At 36.3% G+C, this 16,452-nt stretch overlaps 1 protein-coding gene across 7 annotated transcripts in view; it reads left to right on the top strand.

Annotated features, from left to right (window-relative positions):
- Positions 1-16,235, top strand: part of CEMIP2 (cell migration inducing hyaluronidase 2) — a 53,227-nt gene extending 36,992 nt beyond the window's left edge. For 4 of the 7 annotated variants that reach the window (XM_026064046.1, XM_026064047.1, XM_026064045.1 and 1 more), the window contains 14 exons: positions 2,717-2,845; positions 4,657-4,745; positions 6,443-6,574; positions 7,089-7,124; positions 7,834-7,989; positions 8,824-9,001; positions 9,391-9,606; positions 10,361-10,569; positions 11,059-11,244; positions 12,449-12,668; positions 12,842-12,940; positions 14,091-14,239; positions 15,040-15,143; positions 15,666-16,235. In XM_026064046.1, coding sequence (XP_025919831.1) covers positions 2,717-2,845; positions 4,657-4,745; positions 6,443-6,574; positions 7,089-7,124; positions 7,834-7,989; positions 8,824-9,001; positions 9,391-9,606; positions 10,361-10,569; positions 11,059-11,244; positions 12,449-12,668; positions 12,842-12,940; positions 14,091-14,239; positions 15,040-15,143; positions 15,666-15,862 — 2,100 coding nt within the window. In that variant the 3' untranslated portion in view covers positions 15,863-16,235. Of the gene's footprint in view, positions 1-2,716; positions 2,846-4,656; positions 4,746-6,442; positions 6,575-7,088; positions 7,125-7,833; positions 7,990-8,823; positions 9,002-9,390; positions 9,607-10,360; positions 10,570-11,058; positions 11,245-12,448; positions 12,669-12,841; positions 12,941-14,090; positions 14,240-15,039; positions 15,144-15,665 lie in introns of those variants that run through there. The other 3 variants (XR_003253219.1, XR_003253218.1, XM_026064048.1) reach the window with 3 other exon arrangements.
- Positions 16,236-16,452: the final 217 nt, after the last annotated feature.

The raw sequence follows: 16,452 nt of genomic DNA, 5'->3' as shown, positions 1-16,452 counted from the left end.
CTCTTTGTACGTTTGGTAGCACATTGGTGTTATAAGTGCAAATTCTGTCTAAATGTGCATTTAAGAGATACCACCTTTGTTTTGACTGGAAGAGAGGAGATCTCTTCCTCTTTGTAGTTTCTAGTCCTTATAATAATGCGTGTATGTGTGTGCGCATGTGTGCATGCATGTGCGTGCATATAGATACACATACATAGATATATACATACATATATATAAATCCTTTTATTCCCAAGGAGTTAGTGCACTGCATTTTAACAGTAAGGCTTCTGTATCTTCTGTAATTTCTGTCATGATTTTACTGTTTGACTGCTTTTTAAGCTTTGGCTTTATAGCTTCATTCTTTGGACTGAAAAATAGTTCATTATACAGGAAACAGCATAGCTAAGATACTTTTTTATTATTGTTATTGACTTTGTTATTAGTCATTTGTTTCTCAGCAGTGATTGCGTGATGCATTTTTACCTATTGTGAACATTATTGCATATCTTTTGTCACAATACAGATCGTGGAGTAGGGGCTGGAGTCTGCAGCTTTTAAACTGGATAAGAGGATGATATGTGTGCATTGTTTGGAGTGGATTGTTTTGAAGAGATCAGTGGGAATAGAATAAAGGAAGGACTTCTTAAGGAAAGGACTCCCGTACTGAAAGTAGAATATGTGTGTCAGTGCATTATTATGACTTAGGCATAGAATACATAAAAAATGGAATTAATGGAACAGGGTTCAAAATACTGAAATGAGTTGAAATATCTGTAGTGTAAAAAAACTTACAAAATTCTTATTCTGCTTCTTGTGTGTTCTTGTTTGTCTGGAGAAACATTTTTCTTGTTAACTGTCTACTGTTAGGAAGGATCTGGACAAACTTACTGAATCAAATCATTCTTCTGTTTCCTACTCAGTATCTTTCTGTTTTGTTGGCTTTATGTAAAATTCCTTTACCTGTTTTCAGTATTGCAGACCAAGGTACAGGAAACAGCTTGCACACGTCTGGTGCCTAAAATTTGCAAGGTCTTTTCTGCATTTGTAGTGTCTCCCAGAGAATGTCACTTGCTTTTGTTATCTCGGTGTGTATTATCAGAGCGAGCATTTGTATATGGTACAAAGTTTAGCGGCTCTGATGTTCATGCAGGTTAAGTCAGCAAACCTCCCTTGCAGGGACATAATTACATTAGTATAAAAGGGCTACACTTTGTCATGTTTAAGAAACTAAATACTCAGACTGTTGCTATAAATTGCACTGTAGAGCTTTTGCTGGCATAAATTGTAACAATTCACAAGCAAATAGAAGAACTCCACTGCCTTCTCCTTTGTTACACAGTGAAGCCTATTGTAAGGCTGTATCAGCAAAAGATGCTTTTCTTTTGTTTGAGCTATACATGAGAGATGCACTTGTATTTCTTAAAAATAACATTATTATTCTCTCTGAATACTTCTAAGTGCTTAAGGACTTTTAAGTTTCCTTATTAAAACTTTTTTTTTTTTTTTTTTTAAGCAGCAAGATGTGTTTTGGGTAAAAATTATTTGCTTTTGCCAAGCATGGAACTGTATTTAATTATATGTGAAGTAAGATTTTGGTATTTTGTTAATGGAACATCCACATTTGCTTAGCATTGTTAACCATCAGAAATGATGAGCTGTGCCATTGTTAGAGATGGAAATACATTACTGAGAAGCAGAGTTTCCAGGGGTGTTTGGAAAATGAGTATGTTCTGTCAGAGTGAAATCTGTGAATTCTTTTAAGCCAGAGTGATTTGGCCTTTTCAACATTTCTTGAACAGTGGGGAGGATGAAAACTCTTTTTTCCTTTCATAATATAGAGCACTCAATATGCAGCAGTTCTCTGGTTTCTGTTTAACCTTCTAATGCTCCCTATGCTTTCCCCCCTCCCCCCCCCATAACTTTATAAGAGTGCAGAGCATGTAGTTGTGCAAGATTTTTTTCATACTTGTGTTTGCTGTTCTGGCACAATCCCCGTGCCACCTCTTGTGAGCCCAAATGTGGTTAGAATATGAACTTTTATGGGTCTGTCTTAGCAGATAAATGTAGCCTCTTTAAGAACAGGGATGTTGAGGAAGTGGAGAAAATTAACAGACACTGAAATTATTACTGCATGTTATTGGCACAGTGCTCTGAACTGGCCAGACTTCTTGATGTGCTTTTCTTTTTCTTTTCCCTGAAAATTCTTGTGAGCTTATTTTTTTGGCTATGTCACTAAATTCTGATGCGAGCAGAAATGAACAAACCTTAGTCTGACTAAGTAGTAAGGAGGAGAGAAGGGTCTTTTGAATATTTTACAGTAACTAGCATCATTTACTAGTAACAAAAGGAAACAAAGTGTATATATAAAGAAGTGTAATTCAAATGTAAAAATTACATGAACTCGATGCTTTTTTGTGATTTGAAATATTAGAGGATTTTAAATGTATGGTGTTGCATAATTTCACTGAAAAGCAAAACGCTTTTTAATAAATATTATTCACTAGAATGCAGTCTTATTTGAAAACTTTTACTTTCGCATCAAACAGTTGTTCAGAGGATTTACTTTGAAGAATGTATTCCATTGTGCAAAGTTAATTTTGACTTTGTTCATATCTGCTGCCTTACTTAAAGTATCCAAGTTCTGTTTAACACAGAGCTTAGTTTGTGATTAGAAGTAAATACATCAGCACTGTTGTATCTCTTATAAGTAATATTATTCTCTCCTTATTTGCAGGACGCTGGAATATGGTATTTGTTTCACAAGTTTGCTACGGGAGATTCTTATGGTTCAGCCATTGAAACTAAGTCAGAGCTTACACCTTTAGGAATCTTCTATAACAACAGGGTTCACTCCAATTTTAAGGTAGTGCACTATCTCATAAATAAAGAACTTTAAAATTTTTTGTTATTTTTCTATATAAGGACTCATCTGTTTAAATGATAATCCAGTTGGGTGATGTCTTGGGCTGTTACTGACCTGCATGAGTCTGTCTAGGTATTGTAGAACAGTTTATAAAATCATGTGCATGGTTTCTTGCAATGTTTTGCTTCAAGTACTTACAGTGTTTAATATTCTCTTAGAGCACAAACAGCTGAAATCAATTAATACTTTTAGTGAAATACGCTGTCTCAGGAGTAACATTTTCAGATGCGATTCTGTTTTCCTGGCAGCATTGTTTCCTACTTTGAAGAAAGCTGGTCCCAGAAGTATTGAGATTTATTATGGTTGTGATTCATAGAATAGCTGTGACGTGTTTTCCTGGAGTCTTTCATGTACAGTAACTCGGGTATTTCTACATGGTGACACAGTTTGATTAGGGATTATGCTTCCAGTTGCCTTTAGAAGTCTGCCTATTGGCAGCAATTTTTTGTTAGAGGGTTCTCAGTCTAGGTGCAGGCTTTTCTTATTGTTTTGTTAAAGTGATTTTGATCTTTTCCATGTTCTGCTAAGCAAAGTCAGTTCAAGTCCTTTAACTGATGCTTTCACTTGGAAGATAGCTGCAGTCTGTATAGATATCTATGACATTTATAAAGCTACTTAACTTCAGACATCTATTTTTGTTAGTGTGAAGCTTACCTAAAAAAAACCAGGATCAGTATTTATTTGCAGAATCTTTCTCTGTCAAAGTCTTGGATGTTTTCTTACCAAAAAAATATACTCTGATTTTACTTGTTAGTACCTCAACCACCTAACTGTCAAAGTGTAGGTGCACCATTTTATAGAAGTTATGTTAAGGAAAGGTCTATTTGTGACTGTAGGGCAGTTTTTCAGATTGGAATTAAAATGTATTGAAGCCAAAAGTGCATTGTAAAGGGAAAAAAAAGTGTTTCAGCACTGTAACTGCCAATATCTTTAAACAAAGATAGGAATTTGAGTGCTAAATTACATGTTAAAAGAACTAACTCCAGTAGCAGATCCGAAGATCTACTTGTACAGCAACACTCACTTCTAATCATAATTTGGATCACAGGTAAAGGTAGCTGTAGTGTATTTATTTTGTTAAATTAGTCACACAAATGCTTCCTTCTTATTTTCGAAAGTAAATTTTTTCATACTATATTACTGAGTTTCAAGTTGATGATGATGATTGCTTGGGTGAAAGTTAGCTTTAGTGGTAAAGGTGATTGAGTTTTAAACTAAAAGACAAAACAATCTTGCACAGTTCATTTTTTTTTCCATTGGTGACATGTGTGAGAATATTTTGAATTCACTACAAGATTGGTTTCCAGATTGTCCAGAACAGCATGTGGAAGAAAGTCTAAAACCTCAGATAATCAGATGATGTGAAAGAAACTTAGAATGAACTTTAATGATTTTCCAGGAATAGGGGGTATGTGTGGTTTGGTGGGTTGGTTTTTTGGGGTTTTTTTTTTTTTTTTTTTTTTCTCCTTTTTTTTCTCCCCCCCCTTTTTTTTTTTTTTTTTTTTTTTTTTTTTTTTTTTTTTGATCCCATGTAATTCCCCCCCCCCCTTTAGCATAGATTATCTGTTTTTTTTCTAGAGAATATGTCAGCTAAGTCCAATTGAAAGGTCAGACAGTATGTAATATAGTGTATTGAATGCATTGTAATTTTTTAATTTTAAAAATCTAATGCTTGTATTTATTGCTGAAGATAACTAGTTAAAAGCCTTCAGTGCTGGATAGTATGAAATGTCTTTCCTTGTTTGTTTCAGGCTGGTTTGTTCATTGATAAGGGTGTTAAAACAACTAATGCCAGTGTTGACGATCCCAGAGAATACCTTTGTTTGGACAACAATGCAAGGTAAAGGATATTCTCTATCAAATCTGTGAAAAATGGATAGGGTCTGAGATTGTTTGTACATTCACATGAGGAAAAACATATTCTAAATATTATTATATTAATATTAATTAATCATTATATTAATAACTGAAAAATAAGGTCATACCTTTTTTCTGATATGTTCATGTGTTTTAGGAACAACAGAGCATGGTGTGCTTTAAAGGAGCTGGCTGTTCCTCCTGAGCCTTTGCCCAACGTGGTTTTCAGCCTTTTAGAATTCATTTTAACCATGCTCTGTTGTCACGGTCAAAGTATTTTCTGGTATTGCTGCTAAAAGTAAAGGTTTATTTTAAAATCTGTTTTTCTGATTTATGGTTCAGTCTTAAATACTTGTTTGAAAAAGGCGTACAAGTGGTAAGTAATACATACACTTGCCTTTCCTACTGCTGAAAGTTTCCTGGCATACCTCCTAGAGTCGGAGTTCATAGTTCAGTGGTACAGTTTTATAGTAAGTTATTTGCTCAGATAGTGCAAATCAAACACATTGAGAGGCAATGAGACAGTGAGAGACAATAGTGGAGAGTTTGGGAGATTTCCAGGTTATATTGTGTCTGGTTAGTCTTGTCCTGAACTTCAAATAAAATATCTGTGCTTAGTGAGCAAATGTCAAATGGGAGGGAAAATACTGAGTAGTTATATTCATCGATATTCTGTTGTGATCACTGAACCTTAAAAATGAAAATATAGTTCAGGAAGATTACTGTATTGATTACTGTGCTGATTACTTGAATGTAATGATATGAGGTCACTAATAATTGTGCATGGAATCAGACTTGAGGAATTTTAATATTAATCAAGGATCCAGAGACTGTCAAAAACAAGCATTCCCTACTTCTTCCCCCTCTCATGTGGAAACTTCCAGAGACAGGGATCGTGATACAGCAGATCCCAGATAGAGGGCAAGATGGTTGGGATAAGGGGAATAAGTACTTTTATAAAAATTTAATTTGAGCAGATTATGTTTTATAATCTATTATGTATTATAATGCATTTCGTCTGCAATTTTGAGGTTAATTTATGTGACAGCTTCCACCAGTCTCTAATCTGGCCGTTTCTTCCTGTTGGCTAAAATAGATCGCAGCCATAAGTTACCCTATGAGACCATCTTGGTGGCAGTATGGAGTGCTCACCTGAGCTGACATACAGGACCATCTCAGGTGCGCTTGAACAAGGAGCGCTCCTCAACACCATGCGAGTTCGAGGCAACAGTCAGACAAACCTCCAGCCTTTTCTTGCCTGGTGCAGGGCAGCCTTGTGTATGTATCCTGCCAAGGAGACTTAATTCCCTCCAGCAAACTCTCATGTTAATGCCGCAATAGAAGTGGGGAGAGGATACATAAGGCAGGGAGAAAAAGCAGGGGGCTAAAGGGGGAGTGAGGTGCAGCCCGAGAAGTTGAGGGAGGTTGAACAAAGGGCTGGAGAGTTCTGAGAAAAGAGAAGCTCCCACATGATTAGGTCCATGTAGACACTTTTCTAGAAATGGAGAACTGCAGATGCGCTTAGTTTTGGTTTCTGTCACTTCCAAACACGAAGCAGAGTTGATTTTGCCTCTCCGATGAGTGTGAGTGTTTAGCTTTCAGTCTCTCTCAGCCCTACACATATGACACATATAAAACAAATAGTATTTTTATTTTAAGCATTTGTTTTCTCTGTCCCAGGTTTCGGCCTCATCAAGATGCAGACCCTGAAAAGCCCCGAGTTGCTGCCCTGATTGACAGATTGATCTCTTTCAAAAACAACGATCATGGGGCCTGGATCAGGGGAGGGGATATCCTCATTCAGAACTCAGGGTAGGTATCCAGAGGTAAACAGCTGCATTTGGGTAAGAAGTTTCTCCAGAAGATGTGTTTATGACAATGTATTACAGCAGGGTTGTAAGAGAGGACTGATGCTTAACTCTGGGAGCTTCTCAATATCTTCCACTACTTTCACAATATCCCACTACTTTAGATGAAACAAGTTTATACATGGTTAAATGGGAACCTGCCTTAAATGGAAGCACAAAATTTGCATAATAGAAAAGAATGAAGTCCAAAAGTTGGTTAAGACCATACATTTGGACTGAGATTTTTATGACTTCCCTGAAGCTATCGTGTTTCCGCTTAAATATATATAAAAGATTACTTGATCTTTTTTTAACATCAGCATTTTTATAAGAGTAATTTATAAATGTGGGGGGGTTCTGAATTTCATTAATACAAAAACTCAAGCTTTCTGCAGTTCAAAACAGGATGTGCTCTTATTTTACTGAAGGATAACTCAGAAAATATGACTTGAAGCTTGATTTGAAAAACTTTCTTTTAGGTTTGCAGACAATGGAATAGGTTTGACATTTGCTAGGTGAGTACTTTGTGTTAATCACTTGTGTTTTTACTTGCTTAAAAGTTTAGAAAATATAAATACTTCTATCAAAATTAATAGGTATATCTGCACAAGGATATAGTTTCATTTTGGGGCCCAGATCTATTTCCAGGGGTGCAAAATATGTTATTAAGGCTGTAAATTGACATGGCTGTCAGAACTTGCCCTTTAATTCAATATGTGCTGGCTTTACACCACAATTCGCTGCCTTTTCAGCAAAAGGGTCATTTTTATTCCAGTGTTTTTGGTATAGTACGACTCCTTAGGCAGCTTTGGTTTTCTCCCTGAAGAATTGAGTAGAAAAAGGAAGAGGATGAGTCTTTCAAGTGAGCAGAGTCTCATTTTAATACAAGAGAATTAAATGACTTTGGTAGAATGCTGAAATTGTTGTCAGTTTAGGTAACAACAAAATGGGTCTAGAATTGTGGCTGTGGGCTCTGAAAGCGCAGGACTACAAGGGGAGAAAAGAAAATGCAATGCCAGTTCTGCGCAAGTGTATTTAGCCTTTTAAGCAATTAGTCTGAAATATTGTTAATGATTAAATTTATTGCTTTAAGTATCATAAATGAAGTGTAGACTGCTTTGCTTTTTGAAGCCCATTGTAAAAACAGAAATAGTACCATGGCTTGGTGTTTTCATCCGCTGGAGAACATTAACTAAAAGCTCCTCTCTGAAATTGCTTTGATAGTGATGGGAGCTTCCCAAATGATGAAGGTGCCAGCCAGGAGGTATCTGAGTCTCTGTTTGTAGGTGAGAGCAAGAATTATGGGATTCCTAGCGGCCAAAATAAATATTGGGGAACTGGAGGAATAGACAATAAAACGCGCACTCTGCCTAGAAATCGGTAAGTATTTTATGATTGAAATAACTACTGCCCCAGAAATTCTCTTTGTATCAGATATAAGCTCCTTTCTTCCATGCTCTGTAGGAGATGAAGACTGTTGAAGGTGACAAAGTTTTAACATTTTGCATGACAGCTGTGTCACTCTTGCCTTTTTGCAAATTGTTTTGATTTTATGCCACCAGAAGATTTTTATTCCTTACCAATTTAAGTTACCCTACTTTAGTAATGAAAGTCTAGTCTTTTAAAACATTTGGTCCTGGAAGAAAGAAAGAAAAAGCTTTCAGATAAAGGGAATTCAAGGGACAGTTTGGGACTATGGTCTAAATCTGTCTGTGATAATGATCCTTTCTTTCCCCCTCTGACTTGATGTGATGCTTGTTTAACATGGTGCCAGATCTTACCCCTTGCCACAGAGGTGAAAGCTAGGTCTAGGCCAGACTGATTTTATGCCACTTAGCCGCTTGTGAGGGCTCACTTATTTGAGAGGTGAATGTGGTGGTGATTCATGAGGTACTCAAGCTAGTTGAACAAGTGGTAGTATTCTTCTACAGTGTTCCCCCTCTGGGGAAAGGACGGATTTGCAGATGGACTATGACAGCTCGCTCTTCTAGCAAGAAAATTCAAAGAGTCAAGGCTTGGGAGTTTGAGTCATGTAGATAAGTCTAGAAATAGGTTTTCCTTTACAAAGATCTGATCTGTAAGTCATTGTCTTCGTGTTGCTTTCCAGATTCTTGAATGAGAGAAAACCTATTTCTAACACCAGTTGAGGCTTGTGATGGTTATTGTTACAGGATGCTATTTTAAAAACCATTAAATATTTACTTGTATTAACAGGACGTTTCCAATCAGAGGTTTTCAAATTTATGATGGACCCATTCATCTTACCAAATGCACATTCAAAAACTTTGTGCCAACTCCAGACAGATTTACCAGTGCAGTTGGTTTCTTGATGAAGAACACATGGCAGATGACACCTAAAAACAACATTTCTCTTGTGAAATTTGGTTTGAATGTAAGTTTGTTACAAGTTTGCTTTTAAATCTGTAAGAGGCTTTGCTTTCTTCTTGCTGTATTTTTATCATCTAAGGGCTCCAGTCATCTTTTCCATACATCCTGTTCCAGAATTTATCTTTTGGTGGGAGGTCACCCAAGGTGTCCTTTGTCCCCTGAACAAAAGGGCATGTTGTTTGAGATGGAAAGTGTGTTGCAGTAAAGATCTGCTGGGCAAAAAACCTGACTTGAGCCTACTACCAAAAAATGAAATTCTGTTTGCAAGATTCCACTGCCTTTGCCAGAAGGTTTTTAATCAACTCTGTCAAATTCCTCTATTTCTGGAATTGTGCAAGTGTTAATTTGTGCTTCACCTAGCAGTAAGTTAAGTATTTGGATTGTTATTATCAGGTTTCTCTGAAAGTCTTCTTTGGAAAACCTGGTCCCTGGTTTGAAGATGGAGATCTGGATGGTGACAAGACCTCAATATTCCATGATCTGGACGGTTCGGTGACTGACTACAAGGATACCTATGTTGGCAGAATGGATAACTACCTGATTCAGCACCCCAAATGCATTAACAATACAGAATGGAATGGAGTGATTTGCAGTGGGACGTATGCTCAGGCTAGTACTGTTGCAGCCTTCTATTTTAACAAATCTAGAAAATGAACAATTGAGGGGATAGCATACAAAATTCCCTATCTTTAAAAATACTGAAGGATTTCTTTTTTTTAATCTAAAGTATTTCAACTACTTTTATATGTATTATATGTATTTTCAGGCAAGTTCTGTAATTTGCATAACTCTCAGTATGTAAACACAGAGTACAATATTAAATACAGCAAGGTAAAAACAAAAGTTTATTCTGTGAGTTTACACAGGATAAGTTCCATGTTGCACTCCTATCTGCTAGGACATTTTTACACTGGAGATTTTCTTCCACTGGAGTACTGTCTTTTGTTCATGGGCTGGGTCTTGTTTTCTTGTTTTTGTGGTTTTGTGGGGGTTTTTTGTTTGTTTTTTTAATGAAAATATTAAATACAGCTTTCTGAATTACAAATCTCTTGCCTAGAAAATTCTGATTTCTGCTTCATGTTGGGTATGAATTTGGCCCAGCACCTTAATTGATTCTATACCTTTCTTTTCCTTTCTCCATCCCCTTTTTTAGTCTATAAAATGGGCAAAATCTACAGTCTTTTTACAAACGGCTCCTAAAAAAGAGTTCTGTCTGGGTCTTGCATTGTTCAGAACCTCAGAATGTAGCATCTCTGTTCATAATGCACTGATTATTCTTCACTAATTCATTTGTTTTTGCACTGATTAAAAGACTGTGTCCAAACCCYTCCTCTTTCTTTTCTTCCCCCTTAATATCCTGTAGGTTTACGTCCAAACATGGAATGGGCAGAACCTTTCCATGACCATTGTACGAGATGAATACCCGTCCAATCCCATGGTTCTGCGAGGTATTAATCAGAGAGCCATCTTTCAACAATACCAGCCAGTAGTGATGCTTCAAAAGGGCTACACAATACATTGGAATGGAAAAGCTCCAAATGTCACTTATCTTTATCTCATTAACTTCAACAAGTATGTTTATTTTATTTATTATTGTTGATTTATAAAGCAACATTGAAGTAATGTCCTGCAGAATTAGCATGCATGAAAGTTGTCAACCATCAGTGAAACTGGATATTGACTTTTTGCTACAAATATTAAAATGTGAAAAGCCTGAGCTTAAACAGCAGGCCTGCACCTAAAGTTAAAGGTGTTTTTAAGGAAAATTATTTGGAGAAGAAAGTGTCAAACAGTGAAGTTATGCAGAGCAGGAATTGAGTGGTTTGGCATACTTGATCTTGTTGTCAGATAAACTAATTAAATATCTGAAGTATAAAATCAAACACATCATAAGGGTAATATTTAATGAAACATTTTGTGCAGAGAGAGAAAGAATGATCTGGTTTGAGGATGTGGGGGGATTTCTGTATTCCTGTTGCTTATTTTTTGAATGATCCGTTTGCTGCACATTGTCATCCAAACTGTTCCTGTGGTGAATCATACATTTGATTTTATTTTCAGGAATGACTGGATTCGTGTTGGTCTTTGTTATCAACCAAATACGGATTTTGTTATAGTATTGGAAACCTTTCAAAGGCAGTCGTCTGCTCTGTCGACCAAGACAGAGCGTTATACACCTGTATCTTCAATGCTGGAACTCGAAAAGAATCGATCAGACAAGAAGTTTTATTTTGACAGCAGTACTGGGTAACTCCTTGTAGCTTGGCCCTGCAGGAAGGCAGGTTGTTTAACCTTAACATGGCCAGTTCGATACTCTTAAAATCAACTCTGAAATATCCGCATAAGAGGAAAGCGATTTCAAAAGAGCCCAAAGCATAAGTGAAAGAATACTTTACGTGACTTCTAATTTCCAAAATACAGTGGTTGTCCTTAAAATATTTTTCCAAGAATACCACAGTTGTCACAGCTATTTCCTGCCCCAGGCCTGGGGAAAACATAGTACCTGGAGTGCTGCAGAGCAGTGTCTTTCAGGAAGAAATCTAGTTACTTTAAGTCTTAAAAGAAAATTTGTGCCTTCCTGTTAAACTGAAATTTCTAGAAATTTCAAGAAAGGTTTTGGTTCCACGAATGTTTTGAAGATAGTACATACCCATTTCTGAAAATACTACTCTGTTTTCAGAATTATCTGAAGTACTTAGAAGTCCTAGTCTCCCCTTCAAAAGTACTTCTGACACTGACACTTCTTGGAAATTTAAGATACGGTAAACTTACTAGAAAATTTCTACATACATCACTTGCAAATTTTGTTCTTTAGTTTATAAGCAAATGATTAATACAGGGCTTTGTTCCCTTATATGTTACTCTGTCCATCTGTGGTAAATGTGCTGATGAGTGTAGCTTTTAAAAGACATTTAAGTTTCCTTTGTCTAAAAGCTTCCGTGATAACAATTAAATGATAGAAGAATTATTATCGGTCTCTATGCCGTGGGAACAATAATGACCACTATGCCCTAAAATGCGTTTTCAGGCGTTTGCTTAACATGCAAAAATGCAACTACTTTGTCCAGTGTTGGTGGGTGAAGACGAATATCCAAACAGTTACTGGGTATCTGTCAAGATCTATGATCAAAGAAAACGTTTGTGCTCTGCAGTTTGTTTTTTGTTTCCTGCAAGCCTCTGTTTTGGGGCGTGGCTACTCTTTTCAGAACAGATCCATTTGTAATGATGTCCCCTGTAATTGTTGGATTTCAGATATGTCAGCAGAGACTTTCTAATTCTAAAAACTGTAGATATTTTGAAATAGCTTAAACAATTGTGCAGAAGTAAATGCTGATGTAAATAGTTATTTCCCTGCTTCTTAAAATCACAGTGTAGCCATTAAATTTTATCTAAATATGTATCTTTCTAGTAAATGATCTACTTTTTTTTTCTTTTTCCACCTTTTGCATAGATTACTGTTTTTATTTCTTCAAGCCAAATATAATAGGGATGGTCACAGTTATTGCTCATCTCAGGGATGTGAAAGGATCAAGATTGTGACCAAAGATTCAGCAAAGGGGATCAGTAACTGCATGGCAAAAGCTTATCCAAAGTACTACCAAGGGCCAACTGTCATAAAGCAAATGCCAGTAAAAACTACTGTACTGTGTAAAAAGTGTGGCGCAACTCAGGTAAATTATGTCATTATATTTATTGTCATGGCTAGAAACAGAAATAACAGCCTTGTTGATGATTAGATGGGTACATTGGCTTTGGAGCATAGATTATTTGAGTAAGTTATACCTGGTGTGATGTAGATGACATCTGCACGTGTATACTTAAAAGTGTTTTGTTTGCTATCCAGATGGTATTCACCAGTGATCCTCACAAGAACTACCTCCTTGTGCAGATTAATTCTCCTGGTAAAAAAGAGTTAAGTGGAGGTCAGCAAGCATTTATTTCTGTAAGTATTGCTTATGGTTTTCTTCTAAAAAGCTTTCTCTTCAGCAGTTTATATTACAGGAGTTGTACAGCTTTACGTAATGCTGAGCTCGCTTCACTCAGATAACTGTTGGTTCATAGTTTAAAAAAAACATCAAGCTAATGTTTTTCCCTCAGAAAGTTAGGCTCCAAAACCCTCCATTATGTATTCAAATCCTTTGCTGCTGGAGGGAAAATCGTGCTAGTAAAGAAGAGTTTAAACTCTGCACATTCCTGTTAAAATCTGGTTTGTTATACGTTGTTGATGGCTGCTTTTTAAAAAACTATTTGTTAAATAATACTTTTTGCTGAAATAATTTTTGTGCTAACCATTAAGCTTTATTAAACTCCTTCAAAACTGCAATTACAGAAGAATACATAGAAATTTCTGTATTTGTTCTGATGCTGTACTGATGTGTGTAGTGCTGTGATATTGTATAAAACTTGGTTTACTTCGATTTTTTTTCTGTTTGGAAGCTGAAGGAGACTTGTACGTGATGCTGAAGATGATAGAATTCTCTTTAGAATTATCATTATTCTCCTACCACAAAGATTAAAGTCTGTATGTGACAGACATCCTGCAATTTAAATGCGTTGTCTTGACTGAAATAGTAAAACTCTGAATTATCTAGACAGACAAATCGATCGTGATCTTTTAGCACAGCAATCTTTACACAGAAGCTACAAAATTTAGGGGCCTTTTTGCATTTTATCATAAGCAATAAGAGCATTTCATGGGAAAAAAGGGGCTAAAACTGGGACTGCCGCAGAGGCAGATCAACTGAGCTCTTGCAAGAAGCGCAGACAGTTCGGTATCTGAATGTTAGCTTCCCCAAACAGGAGAACTTACAAAGGCAGGCAGTAACTCACCTGAAACGTATGATCTCCGCATAAAAGCAGGTGACTAAAGACTCCCATGCAATTTCAGAAGTCCCACCGAAAGTCTCTTCTCCAGGAGAAAAATGAAGAGATGCTAGTGAGAAGCAAGTGTTTTGGGGAAGAGTTGTACACCATTGTGTCTAAACCAGATGAAGATAACTTTGAGTGTAGTAGAATAGCTGTTGAATTCATAGGTAACTTAAAAAAAAAAAATTGTGTTTTTTTCCCTCCCATCTTTTTCTCCTCCCATTCAGGTCAATGACACTATATTTTCCCTCAAGGATAATGGTATACTTATTGTTGTAGTAGATGCCTGCATTGGCACAGTGTCAGGAAATAAATTATTTTCTGAAGTAGACATTAAGCGTGTAGATGGATATTTAAAATCTGGAATTCCACAAAGGTACGTGTAATGAACATTTGTTTACAGTATGTCCCATAAACTGTAGTTCTGCATGGAAATATTTTGCTCTCTAACAAGGATTTCACTAACCGTGTTTATACAGAAGCACTAAAAGTGAACCAAACATGTATGTTGAGGGAAAAAGAGAAACTCATTTTAACAGTGCGCTTAAATGACCTTGTTAAACTGTAAGTTGCTGTTCTTTTAAGCTAAGAAATGTTATTGCATGACATTTACTTAAGGAAATTTGCTTTTGAGGTAGAAGACAGGCTACATTGGAAAATTCTGCATGTTCCAGTTTAACTGCTTCATTTGATAAAGTCTGAAACTATCTAAAAATCTGAACTACGTCACAGAATGTTAAACTGCTAGGGAGTGACTTCTCTCTCTCATCCAGGGAGAAAATTACTTATCACTAAACCCATTTTAAACAAGGAGAAAAAGTTAGCATCAGAAGTATCAACTTTCTAGTATTTTAATTTTGTATCAATGCTTTCATGTGATTTTTTGATACAAAAATATTATTCATTAAACAAACTGTATTTTAATCACACTTCCAAATGGTTTTGAAATTAATCTTAAAAGTCAGTTTTGTTTTTTAATAACAATTATCTTCTAAAACAGACTATTTTCTAGGAACGCTTTCTCAGAGAATGTTATCTATGTCCATGTATAGCGTTGCCATGAGTATTATTAAGCAAGTGGGCTATTAGGCCTGCTAACTGTAAAAGCATGCAATAAAATATTCAGAAAACTTAGTATTTATAACCATTGCCATCTCTGCATTGTTTCTGATGCAGGTCTATAGTTCTGCTGAGCACAAGAGGTGACATAGACAGTCCTAATATATCAGAAGCCTTAATGTCCCTGGGGACAGCCAAACCGCCTTACCTGCAGAGCAACGGTTGGTGAAGTTTTGCACATTTCTCTTCTCCTCAGACTTTTTTTCAAAACCAAGATTTTGTGCCTCACCCAGCAAACATGAGGGGTTTTGGTTCTATTTTTAAAAACTTCCTTGTGCCAGTCTAGTGCTTCCTGTTCTAACAAAATCTGAATGTAGCGATTAAAAGCGGTTGGTATTTTGAGGGACGATTGCTTTATAGACCACATGGTCTAGACCACACTCTGCCTCTCGGTTCTAGTTCAGAGCCCTGGCGCAAGTCCTGTATTGAGACGGCAAGCTTATAACTGTCATGCATGTTGTGTTTTCAAATAAAATTTTCAAAATATTTAATGACAAATGACAAAAAAATGCAAATTAATATTTCCTTGTTAGTTGCATGGGAAGTTGAGATTGGATTAATGCACTAAGGAGTCCTGGGGGGAGAATATCACAGCAGTGTGTTATTTTCTTCCTGAGCCATTAGTGTGTTGTACTTGAATGGACTTGGCTGCTTCTGTAATACCAAGCTGTTTTTTCTCACAGGAAGCATGGCCTTTCTGGGCTTCAAAGGAAACTTTAAGCCATCCTGGATTAAGTTGTTTACCAGTCCTGCTGGGCAAGGGCTAGTTCAGATAGAGAAGTATATCCCTTTACAACTGGAAGAGTATGGCTGTGCCAGAGCTATCAAAAGCCGACGGAAAGACCTGGAGCTTCTAAAGAAGGCTACAAGATCTCATTAAAGACTAAGATGTACATAAATGCTGGGGGAAAAAATGTGAACTAACTTATTTTTAATTTATGGCATTTTAAACTATATTGTTATCCAAGTAAATCATGTTATTATTTGACAGACGTTTGCCAACATTGACCGCTTGAATGCCAGTCTGTGCACCTTCTAGTTGTACAAAATATTAAAGAATTTATTAGTATGTGTATAAACAGGTTTCAGAGATTTTTTCAGATGTTTGTATTTACTGTAAACAAATTCTTTCTGTTTAATACTCCTTTGTATTTAAGAGGGTGTTCAAAAAAGCCTTAAAAGTTTTGATAGCAGATATTGGAGTGCATCTTGAATTACTTGAAAGATTAACATTAAAATCTCTCTTTCTAACAGCTTGAATTGGTCATCTTAACTTAATTTGCTTTTTCCCTCTGCCATTTACATGTTTTTCTGAGAGGTCATTTAGCAGTCAGCTCAGTTACATTCTTTACCTGCTTTCCAGGATACTAAAGAGCAATTCCTTTTCTGCATGCAGTTCGGGCTCAAGGGGCTATAACTGTAGCGACATTTTTGCTTTGCTGTATGAAAGGAGGAGAGGAGGAGGGTTTC

Source organism: Apteryx rowi, unplaced genomic scaffold (assembly GCF_003343035.1).
Source record: "Apteryx rowi isolate R43461 unplaced genomic scaffold, aptRow1 scaffold_207, whole genome shotgun sequence".
NCBI lineage: Eukaryota > Metazoa > Chordata > Aves > Apterygiformes > Apterygidae > Apteryx > Apteryx rowi.
Note: the sequence above shows the minus strand (reverse complement) of the source record. Positions and strands in the feature narration are given on the sequence as shown.